General features: G+C 50.4%; 1 protein-coding gene across 3 annotated transcripts in view; it reads left to right on the forward strand.

Moving 5' to 3' along the window:
- The first annotated feature begins 2,684 nt into the window (after nt 1–2,684).
- fip1l1b (FIP1 like 1b (S. cerevisiae)) overlaps nt 2,685–22,351 on the forward strand; it is a 40,460-nt gene continuing 20,793 nt past the window's right edge. For 2 of the 3 annotated variants that reach the window (XM_038982496.1, XM_038982499.1), the window contains exons 1-7: nt 2,685–3,013; nt 3,470–3,521; nt 6,078–6,141; nt 6,689–6,795; nt 9,015–9,079; nt 19,427–19,537; nt 19,732–19,862. In XM_038982496.1, the coding sequence (XP_038838424.1) occupies nt 2,923–3,013; nt 3,470–3,521; nt 6,078–6,141; nt 6,689–6,795; nt 9,015–9,079; nt 19,427–19,537; nt 19,732–19,862 (621 nt within the window). In that variant the 5' untranslated portion in view covers nt 2,685–2,922. The remainder of the gene's footprint in view (nt 3,014–3,469; nt 3,522–6,077; nt 6,142–6,688; nt 6,796–9,014; nt 9,080–19,426; nt 19,538–19,731; nt 19,863–22,351) is intronic. The other variant, XM_038982497.1, reaches the window with a different exon arrangement.

Here is a 22,351-nt window from a genome sequence, read left to right on the forward strand (position 1 = left end):
AAACAGAGAAACAGAGAGAGAGACAGACAGACAGAGAGGATGGAAAGGAAACCCATCCCTCCCTCTCCCAGTAACTGTATCCAGTCTAACTTCTCCATCTGATGTAACCCTACTCTCCACCTTGCTGACAGTGCATTATATCCTGCATCCCAAACGGCACCCTATTCCCTATATAGTGTATTACTTTTGACCTGAGCCCAAAGGACCTCTGCTCAAAAGTAGTGCACTAAATAGGGAATAGGGTGCCATTTTGGACACATGTTTCTGTATCCATTTGTTCTAACATCCCATAATAGCATGGTAAGTGTGGTGTGGAACACACTTCATCTTCCACCTGCTCCATGCGGGTTGCTAAGTGTTCCTCTGTGGTGGCGTTGCGGTCATCTCTCATTGTCCATCGACGGTCTTAGGGTTGTGAGGGGTAAAAAAAAACCCGACAACAACAAAAACCATCTGTTTTGACAGAGCAGCTGTGAGATAAACTGTGTTAGGTGGAGTGTTGTCTGAGTAAGATAATATGAGTGTTACAGGGCTAATTACAGATGGACCAATGTCGGAGCGCTCTCACTGAAACCTGCTTAACATGGATTAGTCTGTAATCTAGTTAACATAATCCCTACATGGGGGGGTAGGGAGAGTGGGAGGGAAGGAGGGGGAGACAGAGGGAGGGAAGGGGAGAGAGGGAGGGAGGGGGGAGAGGGGAGAGAGGGAGGGAGGGTGGGAGGGGGGGGGGCAGAGGGAGGGGGGAGAGAGGGAGGGGGGAGAGAGAGGGAGGGAAGGTGGGAGGGAGAGACAGAGGGAGGGGGAGAGAGGGAGGGAGGGGGGAGAGAGAGGGAGGGAAGGTGGGAGGGAGAGACAGAGGGAGGGGGAGAGAGGGAGGGAGGGGGAGACAGAGGGAGGGAGGGATGCAGGGAGAGAGGGGGGGGACAGAGGAAGGGAAGGTGGGAGGGGGGAGAGAGGGAGGGGGAGAGAGGGAGGGAGGGATGCAGGGAGAGAGGGGGGACAGAGAGGGGGAAGGTGGGAGGGGGGAGAGAGGGAGGGGGGAGAGATGGAGGGGGGAGAGACAGAGGGAGGGAGGCATGGAGGGGGAGGGAGGGAGAGTGGGAGGGAAGGAGGGGGGGACAGAGGGAGGGAAGGTGGGAGGGGGGAGAGAGGGGGAGACAGAGGGAGGGAGGCATGGAGGGGGAGGGAGAGTGGGAGGGAAGGAGGGGGGAGACAGAGGGAGGGAGGTCGATGAATAGAACATACAGATAGAGTCATTAATAGAGAAAGTGAAAGAGGGACAGAAGGAGAGAGACACAAAAAGACAGACAAACACTTAGTGCTTCTGTAAGCATAAACAAACTTTCAAGTGAACAGATCGGCAAAGTGCTAGAGACTGTTTCTAAGTACCTCACAGTGTGTGTGTGTGTGTGTGTGCCTGCATGTGTGTGTAAGTGTGTGTGTGTGTGTATATGTGTGTGTGCCTGTATGTGTGTGTATGTGTTTGTGCTTGCGTATGTGTGTGTGTGTTTGTGCCTGCATGTGTGTGTAAGTGTGTGTGTGTGTGTATATATATGTGTGTGTGTGTATATATGTATGTATGTATGTATGTGTGTGTGTGTGTGTGTGTGTGTGTGTGTGTGTGTGTGTGCCTGTGTGTGTGTATATACATGTGTATGTGTGTGTGTGCCTGTGTGTGTGTGTGTGTATATGTGTGTGTGTGTGTGTGTTTGTGCCTGCGTGTGTGTGTGTGTGCCTGTGTGTGTATATGTGTGTGTGTGTGTTTGTGCCTGCGTGTGTGTGTATGTGTGTGTGTGTGTGAGTGTGTGTGTATATGTGTGTGTGTATGTGTGTGTGTGAGTGTGTGTGTATATGTGTGTGTGTGTGTTTGTACCTGCGTGTGTGTGTGTGTGTGTATCTGTGTGTGTGTGTGTGTGTATATGTGTGTGTGTGTGTGTGTGTGTGTGTTTGTGCCTGTGTGTGTGTGTATGTGTGTATGCCTTAATAGATCCATCTTTACGTCCCCTTATAGTTCAATAAACAGAGGCTGAACTCCAGTGGCCATAACTACATTAACTACATTAACAATAGAGCAGCCTCTGCATTAAAGTCTACCCTATCCCACCCCCATACAAAACCACAACACCAATCAGGACATTTTAAAGTGGCCATCGGCTGTCTATCACTACAGATGGACTGGACTGCTGTTGTGTGCTCAGTAGACACGATGATACACGCCTATTTTGAAGAAAATGATGTAGTTTGGGTATTTAATGGACATTGTATATTGTGTTGGTTTTAAAGGGAGTCTTGCATGTTTGTGTGGGACGCTATAATAAGTGTATTCATGATTAGCATACGGGTATAGTCTATACAAGAATTAGCAGAATAGTTGTCCACAATGTAGTCACCAATGGTGTATGTATCAACATATAATTGTTGTGATGAACAAAATAGCAAATAGATGTATCCTAGGGAGTGGTCTGCTACATTGTCCTTCAATAATAAAAAACAACTTCATGCGGTGTCCCCCCCCCCCCAGAAAATATAATTTAAGTTATTTCGCCCTCTTGTGTCTTTAAAACGTTACTCCATTCGACATCGCGGGCCAAAATGCGCATGAACCGTTCGATTTTCGACGTCCGGGGACAGATTCGCGCTAGACCAATAGGAAGACAGTTTGTTTGCCCTCTGTTGAAGGATTACTTCCGGGCACACCGTCCACCGCTAGCTCGTCGAAATCAAAATGTATGAAGTGGATATTTTCCGCGCTTCAAGATAGTGCAATAATTTATGACGACTTCTGCTGTTTTAACAACAACAAAAAATTGGTCGTGTGCATTTACTACTATCCGGGTTGTTTCGTTAGCTAGCTAGCTAGCTGGAAAACAAGAGTTGCGATCTTCGTGAAAGGCACTTTCTTACCGCTTGTTAAAGAAGATGTCTGCGGAAGAGGCGGCAGACAAAACAACCCCGGCGGACGCGAGTGCGGGAGATGGCGGAGACGAGGAAGAAGAGTGGCTCTACGGAGGTAAAGAGGTGTTAAAATGAATAAAACATTAGCTAAGTTGTTCGCGTTATAACTAAGCCACATGCAACTGCAAATCATTAGCACAGGCGCTACCTATTTAGCACAGTAGTTGCTGTAGCTAGCTTGCTAAAGCGTAAGCCGTGGTCCTGCATGTGTTGGCCTAGCGTACTGTAAACGTCAAGCCGACTCACTAACGCTACAGCATATCCTTCAGGAATGCACCAAAGATTTGCACTTTGCTCAGCTTGTAGTTATCTAGCTACCGGTATGTGGAAAAATACAATGGACAGAAAGAAGCATTGGATATGAAGGGTTCGTTTGCATTGATCTTCTGAAAGAACAAACGTGGCTAGCTAGCTATGTAAGTTAAATAACTAGGTCACGTGAGATATTGTAATCTATGACTTTATTGTTTACATTTTACCGTTAGTTAATGAATGTTCGTTTCCCTTCTAGATGATGATGAGAGAGCTGATGAAGAAGAGGCCAAACTAACCGCTGCTGTCAGGTGACTTTCCTCGCCCTCCACCCGTTTGTGTCTAAGCCTGTTACTGAGTCGTCTCAACTTTCTCTGTTGTCTACAGGATGTGTCAGAACGTGTTGGTGATATTTACACCCTCAGTCTGAATGTGTTGGTGATATTTACACCCTCAGTCAGAATGTGTTGGTGATATTTACACCCTCAGTCTGAATGTGTTGGTGATATTTACACCCTCAGTCTGAATGTGATGGTGATATTTACACCCTCAGTCTGAATGTGTTGGTGATATTTACACCCTCAGTCTGAATGTGTTGGTGATATTTACACCCTCAGTCTGAATGTGTTGGTGATATTTACACCCTCAGTCTGAATGTGTTCGTGGTATTTACACCCTCAGTCTGAATGTGTTCGTGGTATTTACACCCTCAGTCTGAATGTGTTGGTGGTATTTACACCCTCAGTCTGTGTTGGTGATATTTACACCCTCAGTCTGTGTTGGTGATATTTACACCCTCAGTCTGAATGTGTTGGTGATATTTACACCCTCAGTCTGTGTTGGTGGTATTTACACCCTCAGTCAGAATGTGTTGGTGATATTTACACCCTCAGTCTGAATGTATTGGTGATATTTACACCCTCAGTCTGAATGTGTTGGTGATATTTACACCCTCAGTCTGAATGTGTTGGTGGTATTTACACCCTCAGTCTGAATGTGTTGGTGATATTTACACCCTCAGTCTGAATGTGTTGGTGATATTTACACCCTCAGTCTGAATGTTGGTGATATTTACACCCTCAGTCTGAATGTGTTGGTGATATTTACACCCTCAGTCTGTGTTGGTGATATTTACACCCTCAGTCTGAATGTGTTGGTGATATTTACACCCTCAGTCTGAATGTGTTGGTGATATTTACACCCTCAGTCTGAATGTGATGGTGATATTTACACCCTCAGTCTGTGTTGGTGATATTTACACCCTCAGTCTGAATGTGTTGGTGATATTTACACCCTCAGTCTGTGTTGGTGGTATTTACACCCTCAGTCAGAATGTGTTGGTGATATTTACACCCTCAGTCTGAATGTGTTGGTGATATTTACACCCTCAGTCTGAATGTGTTGGTGATATTTACACCCTCAGTCTGAATGTGTTGGTGGTATTTACACCCTCAGTCTGAATGTGTTGGTGATATTTACACCCTCAGTCTGAATGTGTTGGTGATATTTACACCCTCAGTCTGAATGTGTTGGTGATATTTACACCCTCAGTCTGAATGTGTTGGTGATATTTACACCCTCAGTCTGAATGTGTTGGTGATATTTACACCCTCAGTCTGTGTTGGTGATATTTACACCCTCAGTCTGAATGTGTTGGTGATATTTACACCCTCAGTCTGAATGTGATGGTGATATTTACACCCTCAGTCTGAATGTGTTGGTGATATTTACACCCTCAGTCTGAATGTGTTGGTGATATTTACACCCTCAGTCTGAATGTGTTGGTGATATTTACACCCTCAGTCTGAATGTGTTGGTGATATTTCCACCCTCAGTCTGAATGTGTTGGTGATATTTACACCCTCAGTCTGAATGTGTTGGTGATATTTACACCCTCAGTCTGAATGTGTTGGTGATATTTACACCCTCAGTCTGAATGTGTTGGTGATATTTACACCCTCAGTCTGAATATGTTGGTGATATTTACACCCTCAGTCTGAATGCGTTGGTGATATTTACACCCTCAGTCTGAATGCGTTGGTGATATTTACACCCTCAGTCTGAATGCGTTGGTGATATTTACACCCTCAGTCTGAATGCGTTGGTGATATTTACACCCTCAGTCTGAATGTGTTGGTGATATTTACACCCTCAGTCTGAATGTGTTGGTGATATTTACACCCTCAGTCTGAATGTGTTGGTGATATTTACACCCTCAGTCTGAATGTGTTGGTGATATTTACACCCTCAGTCTGAATGTGTTGGTGATATTTACACCCTCAGTCTGAATGTGTTGGTGATATTTACACCCTCAGTCTGAATGTGTTGGTGATATTTACACCCTCAGTCTGAATGTGTTGGTGATATTTACACCCTCAGTCTGAATGTGTTGGTGATATTTACACCCTCAGTCTGAATGTGTTGGTGATATTTACACCCTCAGTCTGAATGTGTTGGTGATATTTACACCCTCAGTCTGAATGTGTTGGTGATATTTACACCCTCAGTCTGTGTTGGTGATATTTACACCCTCAGTCTGTGTTGGTGGTATTTACACCCTCAGTCTGAATGTGTTGGTGGTATTTACACTCTCAGTCTGAATGTGTTGGTGATATTTACACCCTCAGTCTGAATGTGTTGGTGATATTTACACCCTCAGTCTGTGTTGGTGATATTTACACCCTCAGTCTGTGTTGGTGATATTTACACCCTCAGTCTGTGTTGGTGATATTTACACCCTCAGTCTGAATGTGTTGGTGATATTTACACCCTCAGTCTGTGTTGGTGATATTTACACCCTCAGTCTGAATGTGTTGGTGCTATTTACACCCTCAGTCTGAATGTGTTGGTGATATTTACACCCTCAGTGCACCTGTTCCTGCTACGGAGTCAGATGAGGCAGCTACTACAGGCAACGGAGTGGAAGCTCAGGTAAGACCTCTTCTCCTGTTAGTCCCAAATGGCACTCTATTCCCCCGTAGTGCTCTACGTTTGACCAAAGTAGTGCACTATAACGGGAATAGGGTGCCATTTGGTACCGAGGGGCAGTGTTTCTCCTATCGTTGTTGACTTGGGCTTTGTGTGTAATTAAGGCCTGGAGTTTCTCCTGTTCAGTTCATGTGGTCTGGAAACACTCCAGGCCCTACTATGTTATGTGTAGAAGAGATGGGTTCTGATCTGGTTTCTGTCTCTGTCTGTTTCTATTTGTTTCTTTCTCTTTCCCCCCCTCTTTTTCCATCTCTCTCCCTATCCCCCTTACCTCTCCCTCTCTATTCCCTCTCTCTCCCCCGTCTCTCTCTTTCCCTCTCTATCCCCCCTCTCTATCCCCTCTCTATCCCCTCTCTCTCCTCTCTCTCTCTCTCTCCCCTCTCTCTATCCCCTCTCTCTATCCCTTCTCTCTCTTTCCCTCTCTATCCCTTCTCTCTCTTTCCCTCTCTATCCCCTCTCTCTCCTCCCCCCCTCTCTCTCTCTCTCTCAGGAGAAGGAGCCAGGAGATGATGATGACAGTGATAGCGACAGTGACGATGATGACGATGATGTTCGCGTCACCATCGGAGACATCAAGACCGGAGCCCCACAGTACACGTACGTGTCTTTAAAGTAGAGGTCGACCGACTATGATTTTTCACTGCCAATTCCGATTATTGGAAGACCAAAAAAAGCCGATACCGATTAATCGGCCGATTTGTATGTATTTGTAATATTGACAATTACAACAATACTGAATGAACACTTTTATTTTAATATAATACATAAATAAAAATCTATTTAGTCTCAAATAAATAATGAAACATGTTCAATTTGGTTTAAATAATGAAAAAACACATTGTTGGAGAAGAAAGTAAAAGTGCAATATGTGCCATGTAAAAAAGCTAACGTTTAAGTTTCTTGTTCAGAACATGAAAACATATGAAAGCTGGTGGTTCCTTTTAACATGAGTCTTCAATATTCCCAGTTAAGAAGTTTTAGGTTGTAGTTATAGGACTATTTCTCTCTCTATACCATTTGTATTTCATATACCTTTGACTATTGGATGTTCTAATAGGTACTTTAGTATCGCCAGCCTAATCTCAGGAGTTGATAGGCTTGAAGTCATAAACAGCTCAATGCTTGAAGAGCTGCTGGCAAAACGCAGGAAAGTGCTGTTTGAATGAATGCTTACGAGCCTGCTGCTGCCTACCACCGCTCAGTCAGACTGCTCTATCAAATATCAAATCATAGACTTAATTATAATATAATAAACACACAGAAATACGAGCTTTAGGTCATTAATATGGTCAAATCCGGAAACTATCATTTCGAAAACAAAACGTTTATTCTTTCAGTGAAATACGGAACCGTTACGTATTTTATCGAACAGGTGGCATCCATACGTCTAAATATTCCTGTTACGTTACTCAATCTTCAGTGTTATGTCATAATTATGTAAAAATCTGGCAATTTAATGACGGTCTTTGTTAGGAAGAAATGGTCTTCACACAGTTCGCAACGAGCCAGGTGGCCCAAACTGTTGCATATACCCTGACTCTGCTTGCACAGAACGCAAGAGAAGTGACACAATTTCCCTAGTTAATATTGCCTGCTAACATTAATTTTTGGGGCCTCCCGGGTGGCGCAGTGGTCTAAGGCACTGCATCGCAGTGCTAGCTGTGCCACCAGAGATTCTGGGTTCGAGCCCAGGCTCTGTCGCAGCCGGCCGCGATCGGGAGACCCATGGGGGCGGCGTACAATTGGCCCAGAGTCGTCCGGGTTAGGGAGGGTTTGGCCGACAGGGATATCCTTGTCCCATCGCGCACTAGCGACACCTGTGGCGGGCCGGGCGCAGTACACGCTGACCAGGTCGCCAGACACATTGGTGCGGCCGGCTTCCGGGTTGGATGTGCGTTGTGGGTCGTGTTTCGGAGGACGCGTGGCTCTCGACCGGCTCTCCCGAGTCCGTACGGGAGTTGCAGCGATGAGACAAGACAATTGGGGAGGAAAAAGGGGTAAAAAAAAAAAACATGCTTTTATTTGAACTAAATATGCAGGTTTTAAAAAAATGTATGGTCATTGGTGCAACGACAGTGCTTTTTTCGCGAATGCGCTTGTTAAATCGTCACCTGTTTGGCGAAGTAGGCTGTGATTCGATGATAAATTAACAGCCACCGCATTGATTATTTGCAACGCAGGACAAGCTAGTTAAACTAGTAATATCATCAACCATGTGCAGTTAACTAGTGATCATGTTAAGATTGATAGTTTTTTTTATAAGATAAGTTTAATGCTAGCTACGGTCTTTAGAGGGGGATAGTTCACCCGTAATGTTAAAGGGATAGCTCACCCGTAATGTCTTTAAAGGGATAGTTCACCCGTAATGTCTTTAAAGGGATAGTTCACCCGTAATGTCTTTAAAGGGATAGTTCACCCGTAATGTCTTTAAAGGGATAGTTCACCCGTAATGTCTTTAAAGGGATAGTTCACCCGTAATGTCTTTAAAGGGATAGTTCACCCGTAATGTCTTTAAAGGGATAGTTCACCCGTAATGTCTTTAAAGGGATAGTTCACCCGTAATGTCTTTAAAGGGATAGTTCACCTTACGGTCTTTAAAGGGATTGTTCACCCGTAATGTTAAAGGGATAGTTCACCTTACGGTCTTTAAAGGGATAGTTCACCGCAATGTCTAAGCCGATCTGTCCTTATTATTCCCAGATAAGGGGTTTCAAGTACAGCTGATGAGCCTGAATTCATCTATTGTATTTCACAGCCTATGACGCTGTAGCGTTAAATTGTGTGTTGTTGTTGACATGTCTGGTTTGTTGTTGTAGAACGTATGGAGTGGCTCCTGTTAACCTGAACATAAAGACCGCGGGAGCCAGACCCTATGGAACAGGTACTGTAGTATTCTGTCCACCACCTGTTCTATGCACCTGATTTTACATAGGCCTACATGGAGTGGGAAATGTATAGTACAGGCTTATATAGGTGTCCATTCCCACCACCATGTCTGGATAGGTGTCCATTCCCACCACCATGTTTGGATAGGTGTCCATTCCCACCGCCATGTCTTGATAGGTGTCCATTCCCACCACCATAGGTGTCCATTCCCACCGCTGTGTCTTGATAGGTGTCCATTCCCACCGCCGTGTCTTGATAGGTGTCCATTCCCACCGCCGTGTCTTGATAGGTGTCCATTCCCACCGCCATGTTTTGATAGGTGTCCATTCCCACCGCCATGTCTTGATAGGTGTCCATTCCCACCACCATAGGTGTCCATTCCCACCGCCGTGTCTGGATAGGTGTCCATTCCCACCGCCGTGTCTGGATAGGTGTCCATTCCCACCGCCGTGTCTGGATAGGTGTCCTTTCCCATCGCCGTGTCTGGATAGGTGTCCTTTCCCACCGCCGTGTCTTGATAGGTGTCCATTCCCACCGCCGTGTCTTGATAGGTGTCCATTCCCACCGCCATGTCTTGATAGGTGTCCATTCCCACCACCATAGGTGTCCATTCCCACCGCCGTGTCTGGATAGGTGTCCTTTCCCACCGCCGTGTCTGGATAGGTGTCCATTCCCACCGCCGTGTCTGGATAGGTGTCCATTCCCACCGCCGTATCTAGATAGGTGTCCATTCCCACCGCCGTGTCTGGATAGGTGTCCATTCCCACCGCCGTGTCTGGATAGGTGTCCATTCCCACCGCCATGTCTGGATAGGTGTCCATTCCCACCGCCGTATCTAGATAGGTGTCCATTCCCACCGCCATGTCTGGATAGGTGTCCATTCCCACCGCCATGTCTGGATAGGTGTCCATTCCCACCGCCATGTCTGGATAGGTGTCCATTCCCACCGCCGTGTCTGGATAGGTGTCCATTCCCATCGCCGTGTCTGGATAGGTGTCCATTCCCACCGCCGTGTCTGGATAGGTGTCCATTCCCACCGCCGTGTCTGGATAGGTGTCCATTCCCACCACCGTGTCTGGATAGGTGTCCATTCCCACCGCCGTGTCTTGATAGGTGTCCATTCCCACCACCATAGGTGTCCATTCCCACCGCCGTGTCTTGATAGGTGTCCATTCCCACCACCATAGGTGTCCATTCCCACCGTCGTGTCTCGATAGGTGTCCATTCCCACCACCATAGGTGTCCATTCCCACCGTCGTGTCTCGATAGGTGTCCATTCCCACCGCCGTGTCTGGATAGGTGTCCTTTCCCACCGCCGTGTCTTGATAGGTGTCCATTCCCACCACCATAGGTGTCCATTCCCACCGCCGTGTCTTGATAGGTGTCCATTCCCACCACCATAGGTGTCCATTCCCACCGTCGTGTCTCGATAGGTGTCCATTCCCACCACCATAGGTGTCCATTCCCACCGTCGTGTCTCGATAGGTGTCCATTCCCACCGCCGTGTCTGGATAGGTGTCCTTTCCCACCGTCGTGTCTCGATAGGTGTCCATTCCCACCACCATAGGTGTCAATTCCCACCACCGTGTCTGGATAGGTGTCCATTCCCACCGCCGTGTCTTGATAGGTGTCCATTCCCACCACCATAGGTGTCCATTCCCACCGCTGTGTCTGGATAGGTGTCCATTCCCACCGCCGTGTCTTGATAGGTGTCCATTCCCACCGCCGTGTCTGGATAGGTGTCCATTCCCATCGCCGTGTCTGGATAGGTGTCCATTCCCACCACCATAGGTGTCCATTCCCACCGCTGTGTCTGGATAGGTGTCCATTCCCACCGCCGTGTCTTGATAGGTGTCCATTCCCACCGCCGTGTCTTGATAGGTGTCCATTCCCACCGCCGTGTACTGATAGGTGTCCATTCCCACCGTCGTGTCTGGATAGGTGTCCATTCCCACCGCCGTGTCTCGATAGGTGTCCATTCCCACCGCCGTGTCTCGATAGGTGTCCATTCCCACCGCCTTGTCTCGATAGGTGTCCATTCCCACCGCCGTGTCTGGATAGGTGTCCATTCCCATCGCCGTGTCTGGATAGGTGTCCATTCCCACCACCATAGGTGTCCATTCCCACCGCCGTGTCTGGATAGGTGTCCATTCCCACCGCCGTGTCTTGATAGGTGTCCATTCCCACCGCCGTGTCTTGATAGGTGTCCATTCCCACCGCCGTGTACTGATAGGTGTCCATTCCCACCGTCGTGTCTGGATAGGTGTCCCTTCCCACCGCCGTGTCTCGATAGGTGTCCATTCCCACCGCCTTGTCTCGATAGGTGTCCATTCCCACCGCCGTGTCTGGATAGGTGTCAATTCCCACCACCGTGTCTGGATAGGTGTCCATTCCCACCGCCGTGTCTTGATAGGTGTCCATTCCCACCACCATAGGTGTCCATTCCCACCGCTGTGTCTGGATAGGTGTCCATTCCCACCGCCGTGTCTTGATAGGTGTCCATTCCCACCGCCGTGTCTGGATAGGTGTCCATTCCCACCGCCGTGTCTTGATAGGTGTCCATTCCCACCACCATAGGTGTCCATTCCCACCGCCGTGTCTTGATAGGTGTCCTTTCCCACCGCCGTGTCTTGATAGGTGTCCATTCCCACCACCGTGTCTGGATAGGTGTCAATTCCCACCACCGTGTCTGGATAGGTGTCCATTCCCACCGCCGTGTCTGGATAGGTGTCCATTCCCACCGCCGTGTCTTGATAGGTGTCCATTCCCACCACCATAGGTGTCCATTCCCACCGCTGTGTCTGGATAGGTGTCCATTCCCACCGCCGTGTCTGGATAGGTGTCCATTCCCACCGCCGTGTCTGGATAGGTGTCCATTCCCACCGCCGTGTCTGGATAGGTGTCCATTCCCACCGCCGTGTCTTGATAGGTGTCCATTCCCACCACCATAGGTGTCCATTCCCACCGTCGTGTCTCGATAGGTGTCCATTCCCACCACCATAGGTGTCCATTCCCACCGTCGTGTCTCGATAGGTGTCCATTCCCACCGCCGTGTCTGGATAGGTGTCCTTTCCCACCGTCGTGTCTCGATAGGTGTCCATTCCCACCACCATAGGTGTCAATTCCCACCACCGTGTCTGGATAGGTGTCCATTCCCACCGCCGTGTCTTGATAGGTGTCCATTCCCACCACCATAGGTGTCCATTCCCACCGCTGTGTCTGGATAGGTGTCCATTCCCACCGCCGTGTCTTGATAGGTGTCCATTCCCACCGCCGTGTCTGGATAGGTGTCCATTCCCACCGCCGTGTCTGGATAGGTGTCCATTCCCACCAGCATAGGTGTCCATTCCCACCGCTGTGTCTGGATAGGTGTCCATTCCCACCGCCGTGTCTTGATAGGTGTCCATTCCCACCGCCGTGTCTTGATAGGTGTCCATTCCCACCGCCGTGTACTGATAGGTGTCCATTCCCACCGTCGTGTCTGGATAGGTGTCCATTCCCACCGCCGTGTCTGGATAGGTGTCCCTTCCCACCGCCGTGTCTCGATAGGTGTCCATTCCCACCGCCTTGTCTCGATAGGTGTCCATTCCCACCGCCTTGTCTCGATAGGTGTCCATTCCCACCGCCGTGTCTGGATAGGTGTCAATTCCCACCACCGTGTCTGGATAGGTGTCCATTCCCACCGCCGTGTCTTGATAGGTGTCCATTCCCACCACCATAGGTGTCCATTCCCACCGCTGTGTCTGGATAGGTGTCCATTCCCACCGCCGTGTCTTGATAGGTGTCCATTCCCACCGCCGTGTCTGGATAGGTGTCCATTCCCACCGCCGTGTCTTGATAGGTGTCCATTCCCACCACCATAGGTGTCCATTCCCACCGCCGTGTCTTGATAGGTGTCCTTTCCCACCGCCGTGTCTTGATAGGTGTCCATTCCCACCACCGTGTCTGGATAGGTGTCAATTCCCACCACCGTGTCTGGATAGGTGTCCATTCCCACCGCCGTGTCTGGATAGGTGTCCATTCCCACCGCCGTGTCTTGATAGGTGTCCATTCCCACCACCATAGGTGTCCATTCCCACCGCTGTGTCTGGATAGGTGTCCATTCCCACCGCCGTGTCTGGATAGGTGTCCATTCCCACCGCCGTGTCTGGATAGGTGTCCATTCCCACCGCCGTGTCTGGATAGGTGTCCATTCCCACCGCCGTGTCTGGATAGGTGTCCATTCCCACCGCCGTGTCTTGATAGGTGTCCATTCCCACCGCCGTGTACTGATAGGTGTCCATTCCCACCGTCGTGTCTGGATAGGTGTCCATTCCCACCGCCGTGTCTGGATAGGTGTCCCTTCCCACCGCCGTGTCTCGATAGGTGTCCATTCCCACCGCCTTGTCTCGATAGGTGTCCATTCCCACCGCCTTGTCTCGATAGGTGTCCATTCCCACCGCCGTGTCTGGATAGGTGTCCATTCCCATCGCCGTGTCTGGATAGGTGTCCATTCCCACCGCCGTGTCTTGATAGGTGTCCATTCCCACCGCCGTGTACTGATAGGTGTCCATTCCCACCGTCGTGTCTGGATAGGTGTCCATTCCCACCGTCGTGTCTCGATAGGTGTCCATTCCCACCGCCGTGTCTGGATAGGTGTCCTTTCCCACCGCCGTGTCTTGATAGGTGTCCATTCCCACCACCATAGGTGTCCATTCCCACCGCCGTGTCTTGATAGGTGTCCTTTCCCACCGCCGTGTCTTGATAGGTGTCCATTCCCACCACCGTGTCTGGATAGGTGTCAATTCCCACCACCGTGTCTGGATAGGTGTCCATTCCCACCGCCGTGTCTTGATAGGTGTCCATTCCCACCACCATAGGTGTCCATTCCCACCGCTGTGTCTGGATAGGTGTCCATTCCCACCGCCGTGTCTTGATAGGTGTCCATTCCCACCGCCGTGTCTGGATAGGTGTCCATTCCCACCGCCGTGTCTGGATAGGTGTCCATTCCCATCGCCGTGTCTGGATAGGTGTCCATTCCCACTGCCGTGTCTTGATAGGTGTCCATTCCCACCGCCGTGTACTGATAGGTGTCCATTCCCACCGTCGTGTCTGGATAGGTGTCCATTCCCACCGCCGTGTCTGGATAGGTGTCCCTTCCCACCGCCGTGTCTTGATAGGTGTCCATTCCCACCACCATAGGTGTCCATTCCCACCGCTGTGTCTTGATAGGTGTCCATTCCCACCGCCGTGTCTTGATAGGTGTCCATTCCCACCGCCGTGTCTTGATAGGTGTCCATTCCCACCGCCATGTTTTGATAGGTGTCCATTCCCACCGCCATGTCTTGATAGGTGTCCATTCCCACCACCATAGGTGTCCATTCCCACCGCCGTGTCTGGATAGGTGTCCATTCCCACCGCCGTGTCTGGATAGGTGTCCTTTCCCATCGCCGTGTCTGGATAGGTGTCCTTTCCCACCGCCGTGTCTTGATAGGTGTCCATTCCCACCGCCGTGTCTTGATAGGTGTCCATTCCCACCGCCATGTCTTGATAGGTGTCCATTCCCACCACCATAGGTGTCCATTCCCACCGCCGTGTCTGGATAGGTGTCCTTTCCCACCGCCGTGTCTGGATAGGTGTCCATTCCCACCGCCGTGTCTGGATAGGTGTCCATTCCCACCGCCGTATCTAGATAGGTGTCCATTCCCACCGCCATGTCTGGATAGGTGTCCATTCCCACCGCCGTGTCTGGATAGGTGTCCATTCCCACCGCCGTGTCTGGATAGGTGTCCATTCCCACCGCCATGTCTGGATAGGTGTCCATTCCCACCGCCGTATCTAGATAGGTGTCCATTCCCACCGCCATGTCTGGATAGGTGTCCATTCCCACCGCCATGTCTGGATAGGTGTCCATTCCCACCGCCATGTCTGGATAGGTGTCCATTCCCACCGCCGTGTCTGGATAGGTGTCCATTCCCATCGCCGTGTCTGGATAGGTGTCCATTCCCACCGCCGTGTCTGGATAGGTGTCCATTCCCACCGCCGTGTCTGGATAGGTGTCCATTCCCACCACCGTGTCTGGATAGGTGTCCATTCCCACCGCCGTGTCTTGATAGGTGTCCATTCCCACCACCATAGGTGTCCATTCCCACCGCCGTGTCTTGATAGGTGTCCATTCCCACCACCATAGGTGTCCATTCCCACCGTCGTGTCTCGATAGGTGTCCATTCCCACCACCATAGGTGTCCATTCCCACCGTCGTGTCTCGATAGGTGTCCATTCCCACCGCCGTGTCTGGATAGGTGTCCTGTCCCACCGCCGTGTCTTGATAGGTGTCCATTCCCACCACCATAGGTGTCCATTCCCACCGCCGTGTCTTGATAGGTGTCCATTCCCACCACCATAGGTGTCCATTCCCACCGTCGTGTCTCGATAGGTGTCCATTCCCACCACCATAGGTGTCCATTCCCACCGTCGTGTCTCGATAGGTGTCCATTCCCACCGCCGTGTCTGGATAGGTGTCCTTTCCCACCGTCGTGTCTCGATAGGTGTCCATTCCCACCACCATAGGTGTCAATTCCCACCACCGTGTCTGGATAGGTGTCCATTCCCACCGCCGTGTCTTGATAGGTGTCCATTCCCACCACCATAGGTGTCCATTCCCACCGCTGTGTCTGGATAGGTGTCCATTCCCACCGCCGTGTCTTGATAGGTGTCCATTCCCACCGCCGTGTCTGGATAGGTGTCCATTCCCACCGCCGTGTCTGGATAGGTGTCCATTCCCACCACCATAGGTGTCCATTCCCACCGCTGTGTCTGGATAGGTGTCCATTCCCACCGCCGTGTCTTGATAGGTGTCCCTTCCCACCGCCGTGTCTCGATAGGTGTCCATTCCCACCGCCTTGTCTCGATAGGTGTCCATTCCCACCGCCTTGTCTCGATAGGTGTCCATTCCCACCGCCGTGTCTGGATAGGTGTCAATTCCCACCACCGTGTCTGGATAGGTGTCCATTCCCACCGCCGTGTCTTGATAGGTGTCCATTCCCACCACCATAGGTGTCCATTCCCACCGCTGTGTCTGGATAGGTGTCCATTCCCACCGCCGTGTCTGGATAGGTGTCCATTCCCACCGCCGTGTCTTGATAGGTGTCCATTCCCACCGCCGTGTCTGGATAGGTGTCCATTCCCACCACCGTGTCTTGATAGGTGTCCATTCCCACCACCATAGGTGTCCATTCCCACCGCCGTGTCTTGATAGGTGTCCTTTCCCACCGCCGTGTCTTGATAGGTGTCCATTCCCACCACCGTGTCTGGATAGGTGTCAATTCCCACCACCGTGTCTGGATAGGTGTCCATTCCCACCGCCGTGTCTGGATAGGTGTCCATTCCCACCGCCGTGTCTTGATAGGTGTCCATTCCCACCACCATAGGTGTCCATTCCCACCGCTGTGTCTGGATAGGTGTCCATTCCCACCGCCGTGTCTGGATAGGTGTCCATTCCCACCGCCGTGTCTGGATAGGTGTCCATTCCCACCGCCGTGTCTGGATAGGTGTCCATTCCCACCGCCGTGTCTGGATAGGTGTCCATTCCCACCGCCGTGTCTGGATAGGTGTCCATTCCCACCGCCGTGTCTGGATAGGTGTCCATTCCCACCGCCGTGTCTTGATAGGTGTCCATTCCCACCGCCGTGTACTGGATAGGTGTCCATTCCCACCGTCGTGTCTGGATAGGTGTCCCTTCCCACCGCCGTGTCGTGATAGGTGTCCCTTCCACCGCCGTTGTCTCCGATAGGTGTCCATTCCCACCGCCTGTGTCTCGATAGGTGTCCATTCCCAGCCGCCGTGTCTGGATAGGTGTCCATTCCCACCACCGTGTCTGGATAGGTGTCCATTCCCATCGCCGTGTCTGGATAGGTGTCCATTCCCACCACCATAGGTGTTCCATTCCCACCGCTGTGTTCTGGATAGGTGTCCATTCCCACCGCCGTGTCTTGATAGGTGTCCCGTCGTGGCTCGATGGTGTCCTTCCCACTCACGCCGTGTCTGGATAGGTGTCCATTTCCCACCGCCGTTTCTTGATAGGTGTCCATTCCCACCACCATAGTGTCCTTCCCACCGACCGTGTCTTGATAGGTGTCCTTTCCCACCGCCGTGTCTTGATAGGTGTCCATTCCCACCACCGTGTCTGGATAGGGTGTCATTCCCACCGTGTCTTATGTGTCCATGTCCCCCGCGTGTCTTGATAGGTGTCCATTCCCACCACCATAGGTGTCCATTCCCACCGCTGTGTCTGGATAGGTGTCCATTCCCACCGCCGTGTCTTGATAGGTGTCCATTCCCACGCCGCCGTGTCTGGATAGGTGTCCATTCCCCGCCGTGTCTGAAGGTGTCCATTCCCTCGCCGTGTCTGGATAGGTGTCCATTCCCACGACGTGTCTTGACTAGGTGTCCATTCCCGACCGCCGTGTACTGATAGGTGTCCATATTCCCACCGTCTGTCTGATAGGTTTCCATTCCCACCGCCGTGTCTGGATAGGTGTCCACTTCCCACCGCCGTGTCTTGATAGGTGGTCCCTTCCCAACCCCAGGTGTCCATTCCACCCCCACCGTGTGCTTGATAGGTGTCCATTCCCACCGCCGTGTCTGATAGGTGTCCATTCCACCGCGTGTCTGATAGGTGTCCATTCCCACGCCATGTCTGATAGTGTCCATTCCCACCCGTCCATGGTCTTGATAGGTTTTCCATTCCCACCCCGTGATAGGTGTCCATTCCCACCGCCGTGTCTTGATAGGTGTCCTTCCCCACCGCCGTGTCTGATAGGTGTCCATTTCCCACGCCGTGTCTGGATAGGTGTCCTTCCCATCCTGCGATTTCCTCAGGTGTCCATTCCCACCGCCGTGTCTTGATATGGTGGTCCATTCCCACCACCATAGCTGTCCATTCCCACCCAGACACGTGTCTGATAGGTGGTCCTTTTCCCACCGCCGTGTCTTGATAGGTGTCCCATTCCCACACCGTGTCTGGATAGGTGGCCAATTCCCACCACCGTGTCTGGATAGGTGTTCATTCCCCAGGTCCCCACCCCTGCCGTGTCTCTGATTAGGTCCCATTCCCCACCATAGCCTATAGGTGTCCATTCACCACCGCTGTGTCTGGAGAGGTGTCCGATTCCCACCGCCCGTGTCTTTGATAGGGTGTCCATTCCACCGCCTGTGGTCTGGATAAGGTGTCCATTCCCACTCCCGTGTCTGGATAGGTGTCCATGTCCCCATCGCCGTGTCTGGATAGGATGGTCCCATCTCCCACCCGCCGTGTCTTGATAGGTGTTCCATTCCCACCGCCGTGTACTGATAGGTTGTCCATATCCCACCGTCGTGTCTGGATAGGTGTCCCTTCCCACCGCCGTGTCTCGATAGGTGTCCATTCCCACCGCCTTGTCTCGATAGGTGTCCATTCCCACCGCCGTGTCTGGATAGGTGTCAATTCCCACCACCGTGTCTGGATAGGTGTCCATTCCCATCGCCGTGTCTGGATAGGTGTCCATTCCCACCGCCGTGTCTTGATAGGTGTCCATTCCCACCGCCGTGTACTGATAGGTGTCCATTCCCACCGCCGTGTCTGGATAGGTGTCCCTTCCCACCGCCGTGTCTGGATAGGTGTCCATTCCCACCGCCGTGTCTTGATAGGTGTCCATTCCCACCGCCGTGTACTGATAGGTGTCCATTCCCACCGTCGTGTCTGGATAGGTGTCCCTTCCCACCGCCGTGTCTCGATAGGTGTCCATTCCCACCGCCGTGTCTGGATAGGTGTCAATTCCCACCACCGTGTCTGGATAGGTGTCCATTCCCACCACCGTGTCTGGATAGGTGTCCATTCCCACCGCCGTGTCTTGATAGGTGTCCATTCCCACCGCCGTGTACTGATAGGTGTCCATTCCCACCGTCGTGTCTGGATAGGTGTCCCTTCCCACCGCCGTGTCTGGATAGGTGTCCCTTCCCACCGCCGTGTCTCGATAGGTGTCCATTCCCACCGCCTTGTCTCGATAGGTGTCCATTCCCACCGCCTTGTCTCGATAGGTGTCCATTCCCACCGCCTTGTCTCGATAGGTGTCCATTCCCACCGCCTTGTCTCGATAGGTGTCCATTCCCACCGCCGTGTCTTGATAGGTGTCCATTCCCACCACCATAGGTGTCCATTCCCATCACCGTGTCTTGGGCGGTTAAGTGGAACTAGATGGTATAAATGTAGATATTGTTGATTTAAATTTTTGATTGATGTACTAAATTGTCCTCTGTATATTACTGGTAGATATTCTAAATGTTTTATTTTCTATGTGGTGTTTTTGGTTTCTATTCTCTCTAGTAGGGAACAAGTTAAAGGGTGTGGATCTGGAGGCCCCGGGCAACATCAATGGAGTCCCAGTGGTGGAGGTGGACATGGAGACATTTGAGGAGAAACCCTGGAGGAAACCAGGTAGGTGTTACTGTGTCTTCTGAACAGAGTGGGGTGGGTGGGGGGGGGGGGGGGTTACATTTCTGATTGGTCCACTTTTACACTGAGAGGCTTGGTAGGAGTTTGTAAAAAAATAAACGTGTGTGTGTGTGTGTGTGTGTGTGTGTGTGTGTGTGTGTGTGTGTGTGTGTGTGTGTGTGTGTGTGTGTGTGTAGGTGCTGACCTGTCTGACTACTTTAACTATGGGTTCAACGAGGACACGTGGAAGGGCTACTGTGACAAACAGAAGAGGCTGAGGATGGGCCTGGAGGTCGTCAACATCTCCTCCACCACCAGCAAAATCACTGTAAGATACAACACCTCCTCCACCACCAGCAAAATCACTGTAAGATACAACACCTCCTCCACCACCAGCAAAATCACTGTAAGATACAACACCTCCTCCACCACCAGCAAAATCACTGTAAGATACAACACCTCCTCCACTACCAGCTAAATCACTAAGATACAACACCTCCTCCACTACCAGCTAAATCACTGAGATACAACACCTCCTCCACTACCAGCCAAATCACTGAGATACAACACCACCTCCACTACCAGCTAAATCACTGTAAGATACAACACCTCCTCCACTACCAGCTAAATCACTGAGATACAACACCTCCTCCACTACCAGCTAAATCACTAAGATACAACACCTCCTCCACTACCAGCTAAATCACTGTAAGATACAACACCTCCTCCACTACCAGCTAAATCACTGTAAGATACAACACCTCCTCCACTACCAGCTAAATCACTGAGATACAACACCTCCTCCACTACCAGCTAAATCACTGTAAGATACAATACCTCCTCCACTACCAGCTAAATCACCGTAAGATACAACACCTCCTCCACTACCAGCTAAATCACTGAGATACAACACCTCCTCCACTACCAGCTAAATCACTGAGATACAACACCTCCTCCACGACCAGCTAAATCACTGTAAGATACAACACCTCCTCCACTACCAGCTAAATCACTGTAAGATACAACACCTCCTCCACTACCAGCTAAATCACTGAGATACAACACCTCCTCCACTACCAGCTAAATCACTAAGATACAACACCTCCTCCACTACCAGCTAAATCCCTGTAAGATACAACACCTCCTCCACTACCAGCTAAATCACTGTAAGATACAACACCTCCTCCACTACCAGCTAAATCACTGAGATACAACACCTCCTCCACTACCAGCTAAATCACTGAGATACAACACCTCCTCCACTACCAGCTAAATCCCTGTAAGATACAACACCTCCTCCACTACCAGCTAAATCCCTGTAAGATACAACACCTCCTCCACTACCAGCTAAATCACTGAGATACAACCCCTCCTCCACTACCAGCTAAATCACTGAGATACAACCCCTCCTCCACTACCAGCTAAATCACTGTAAGATACAACACCTCCTCCACTACCAGCTAAATCACTGAGATACAACACCTCCTCCACTACCAGCTAAATCACTGAGATACAACACCTCCTCCACTACCAGCTAAATCACTGTAAGATACAACACCTCCTCCACTACCAGCTAAATCACTGATACAACACCTCCTCCACTACCAGCTAAATCACTGTAAGATACAACACCTCCTCCACTACCAGCAAAATCACTGTAAGATACAACACCACCTCCACTACCAGCTAAATCACTGAGATACAACACCTCCTCCACTACCAGCTAAATCACTGTAAGATACAACACCTCCTCCACTACCAGCTAAATCACTAAGATACAACACCTCCTCCACTACCAGCTAAATCACTGTGAGATACAACACCTCCTCCACTACCAGCTAAATCACCGTAAGATACAACACCTCCTCCACTACCAGCTAAATCACTGAGATACAACACCTCCTCCACTACCAGCTAAATCACTGTAAGATACAACACCTCCTCCACTACCAGCTAAATCACTGTAAGATACAACACCTCCTCCACTACCAGCTAAATCACCGTAAGATACAACACCTCCTCCACTACCAGCTAAATCACTGAGATACAACACCTCCTCCACTACCAGCTAAATCACTGAGATACAACCCCTCCTCCACTACCAGCTAAATCACTGAGATACAACACCTCCTCCACTACCAGCTAAATCACTGTAAGATACAACACCTCCTCCACTACCAGCTAAATCACTGTAAGATACAACACCTCCTCCACTACCAGCTAAATCACTGTAAGATACAACACCTCCTCCACTACCAGCTAAATCACTGTAAGATACAACACCTCCTCCACTACCAGCTAAATCACTGAGATACAACACCTCCTCCACTACCAGCTAAATCACTGTAAGATACAACACCTCCTCCACTACCAGCTAAATCACTGAGATACAACACCTCCTCCACTACCAGCTAAATCACTGTAAGATACAACACCTCCTCCACTACCAGCTAAATCACTGAGATACAACACCTCCTCCACTACCAGCTAAATCACTGAGATACAACCCCTCCTCCACTACCAGCTAAATCACTGAGATACAACCCCTCCTCCACTACCAGCTAAATCACTGTAAGATACAACCCCTCCTCCACTACCAGCTAAATCACTGTAAGATACAACACCTCCTCCACTACCAGCTAAATCACTGTAAGATACAACACCTCCTCCACTACCAGCTAAATCACTGTAAGATACAACACCTCCTCCACTACCAGCTAAATCACTGTAAGATACAACACCTCCTCCACTACCAGCTAAATCACTGTAAGATACAACACCTCCTCACTACCAGCTAAATCACTGAGATACAACACC

This window comes from Salvelinus namaycush, unplaced genomic scaffold (assembly GCF_016432855.1).
Source record: "Salvelinus namaycush isolate Seneca unplaced genomic scaffold, SaNama_1.0 Scaffold119, whole genome shotgun sequence".
NCBI classification, from domain to species: Eukaryota; Metazoa; Chordata; class Actinopteri; order Salmoniformes; family Salmonidae; genus Salvelinus; species Salvelinus namaycush.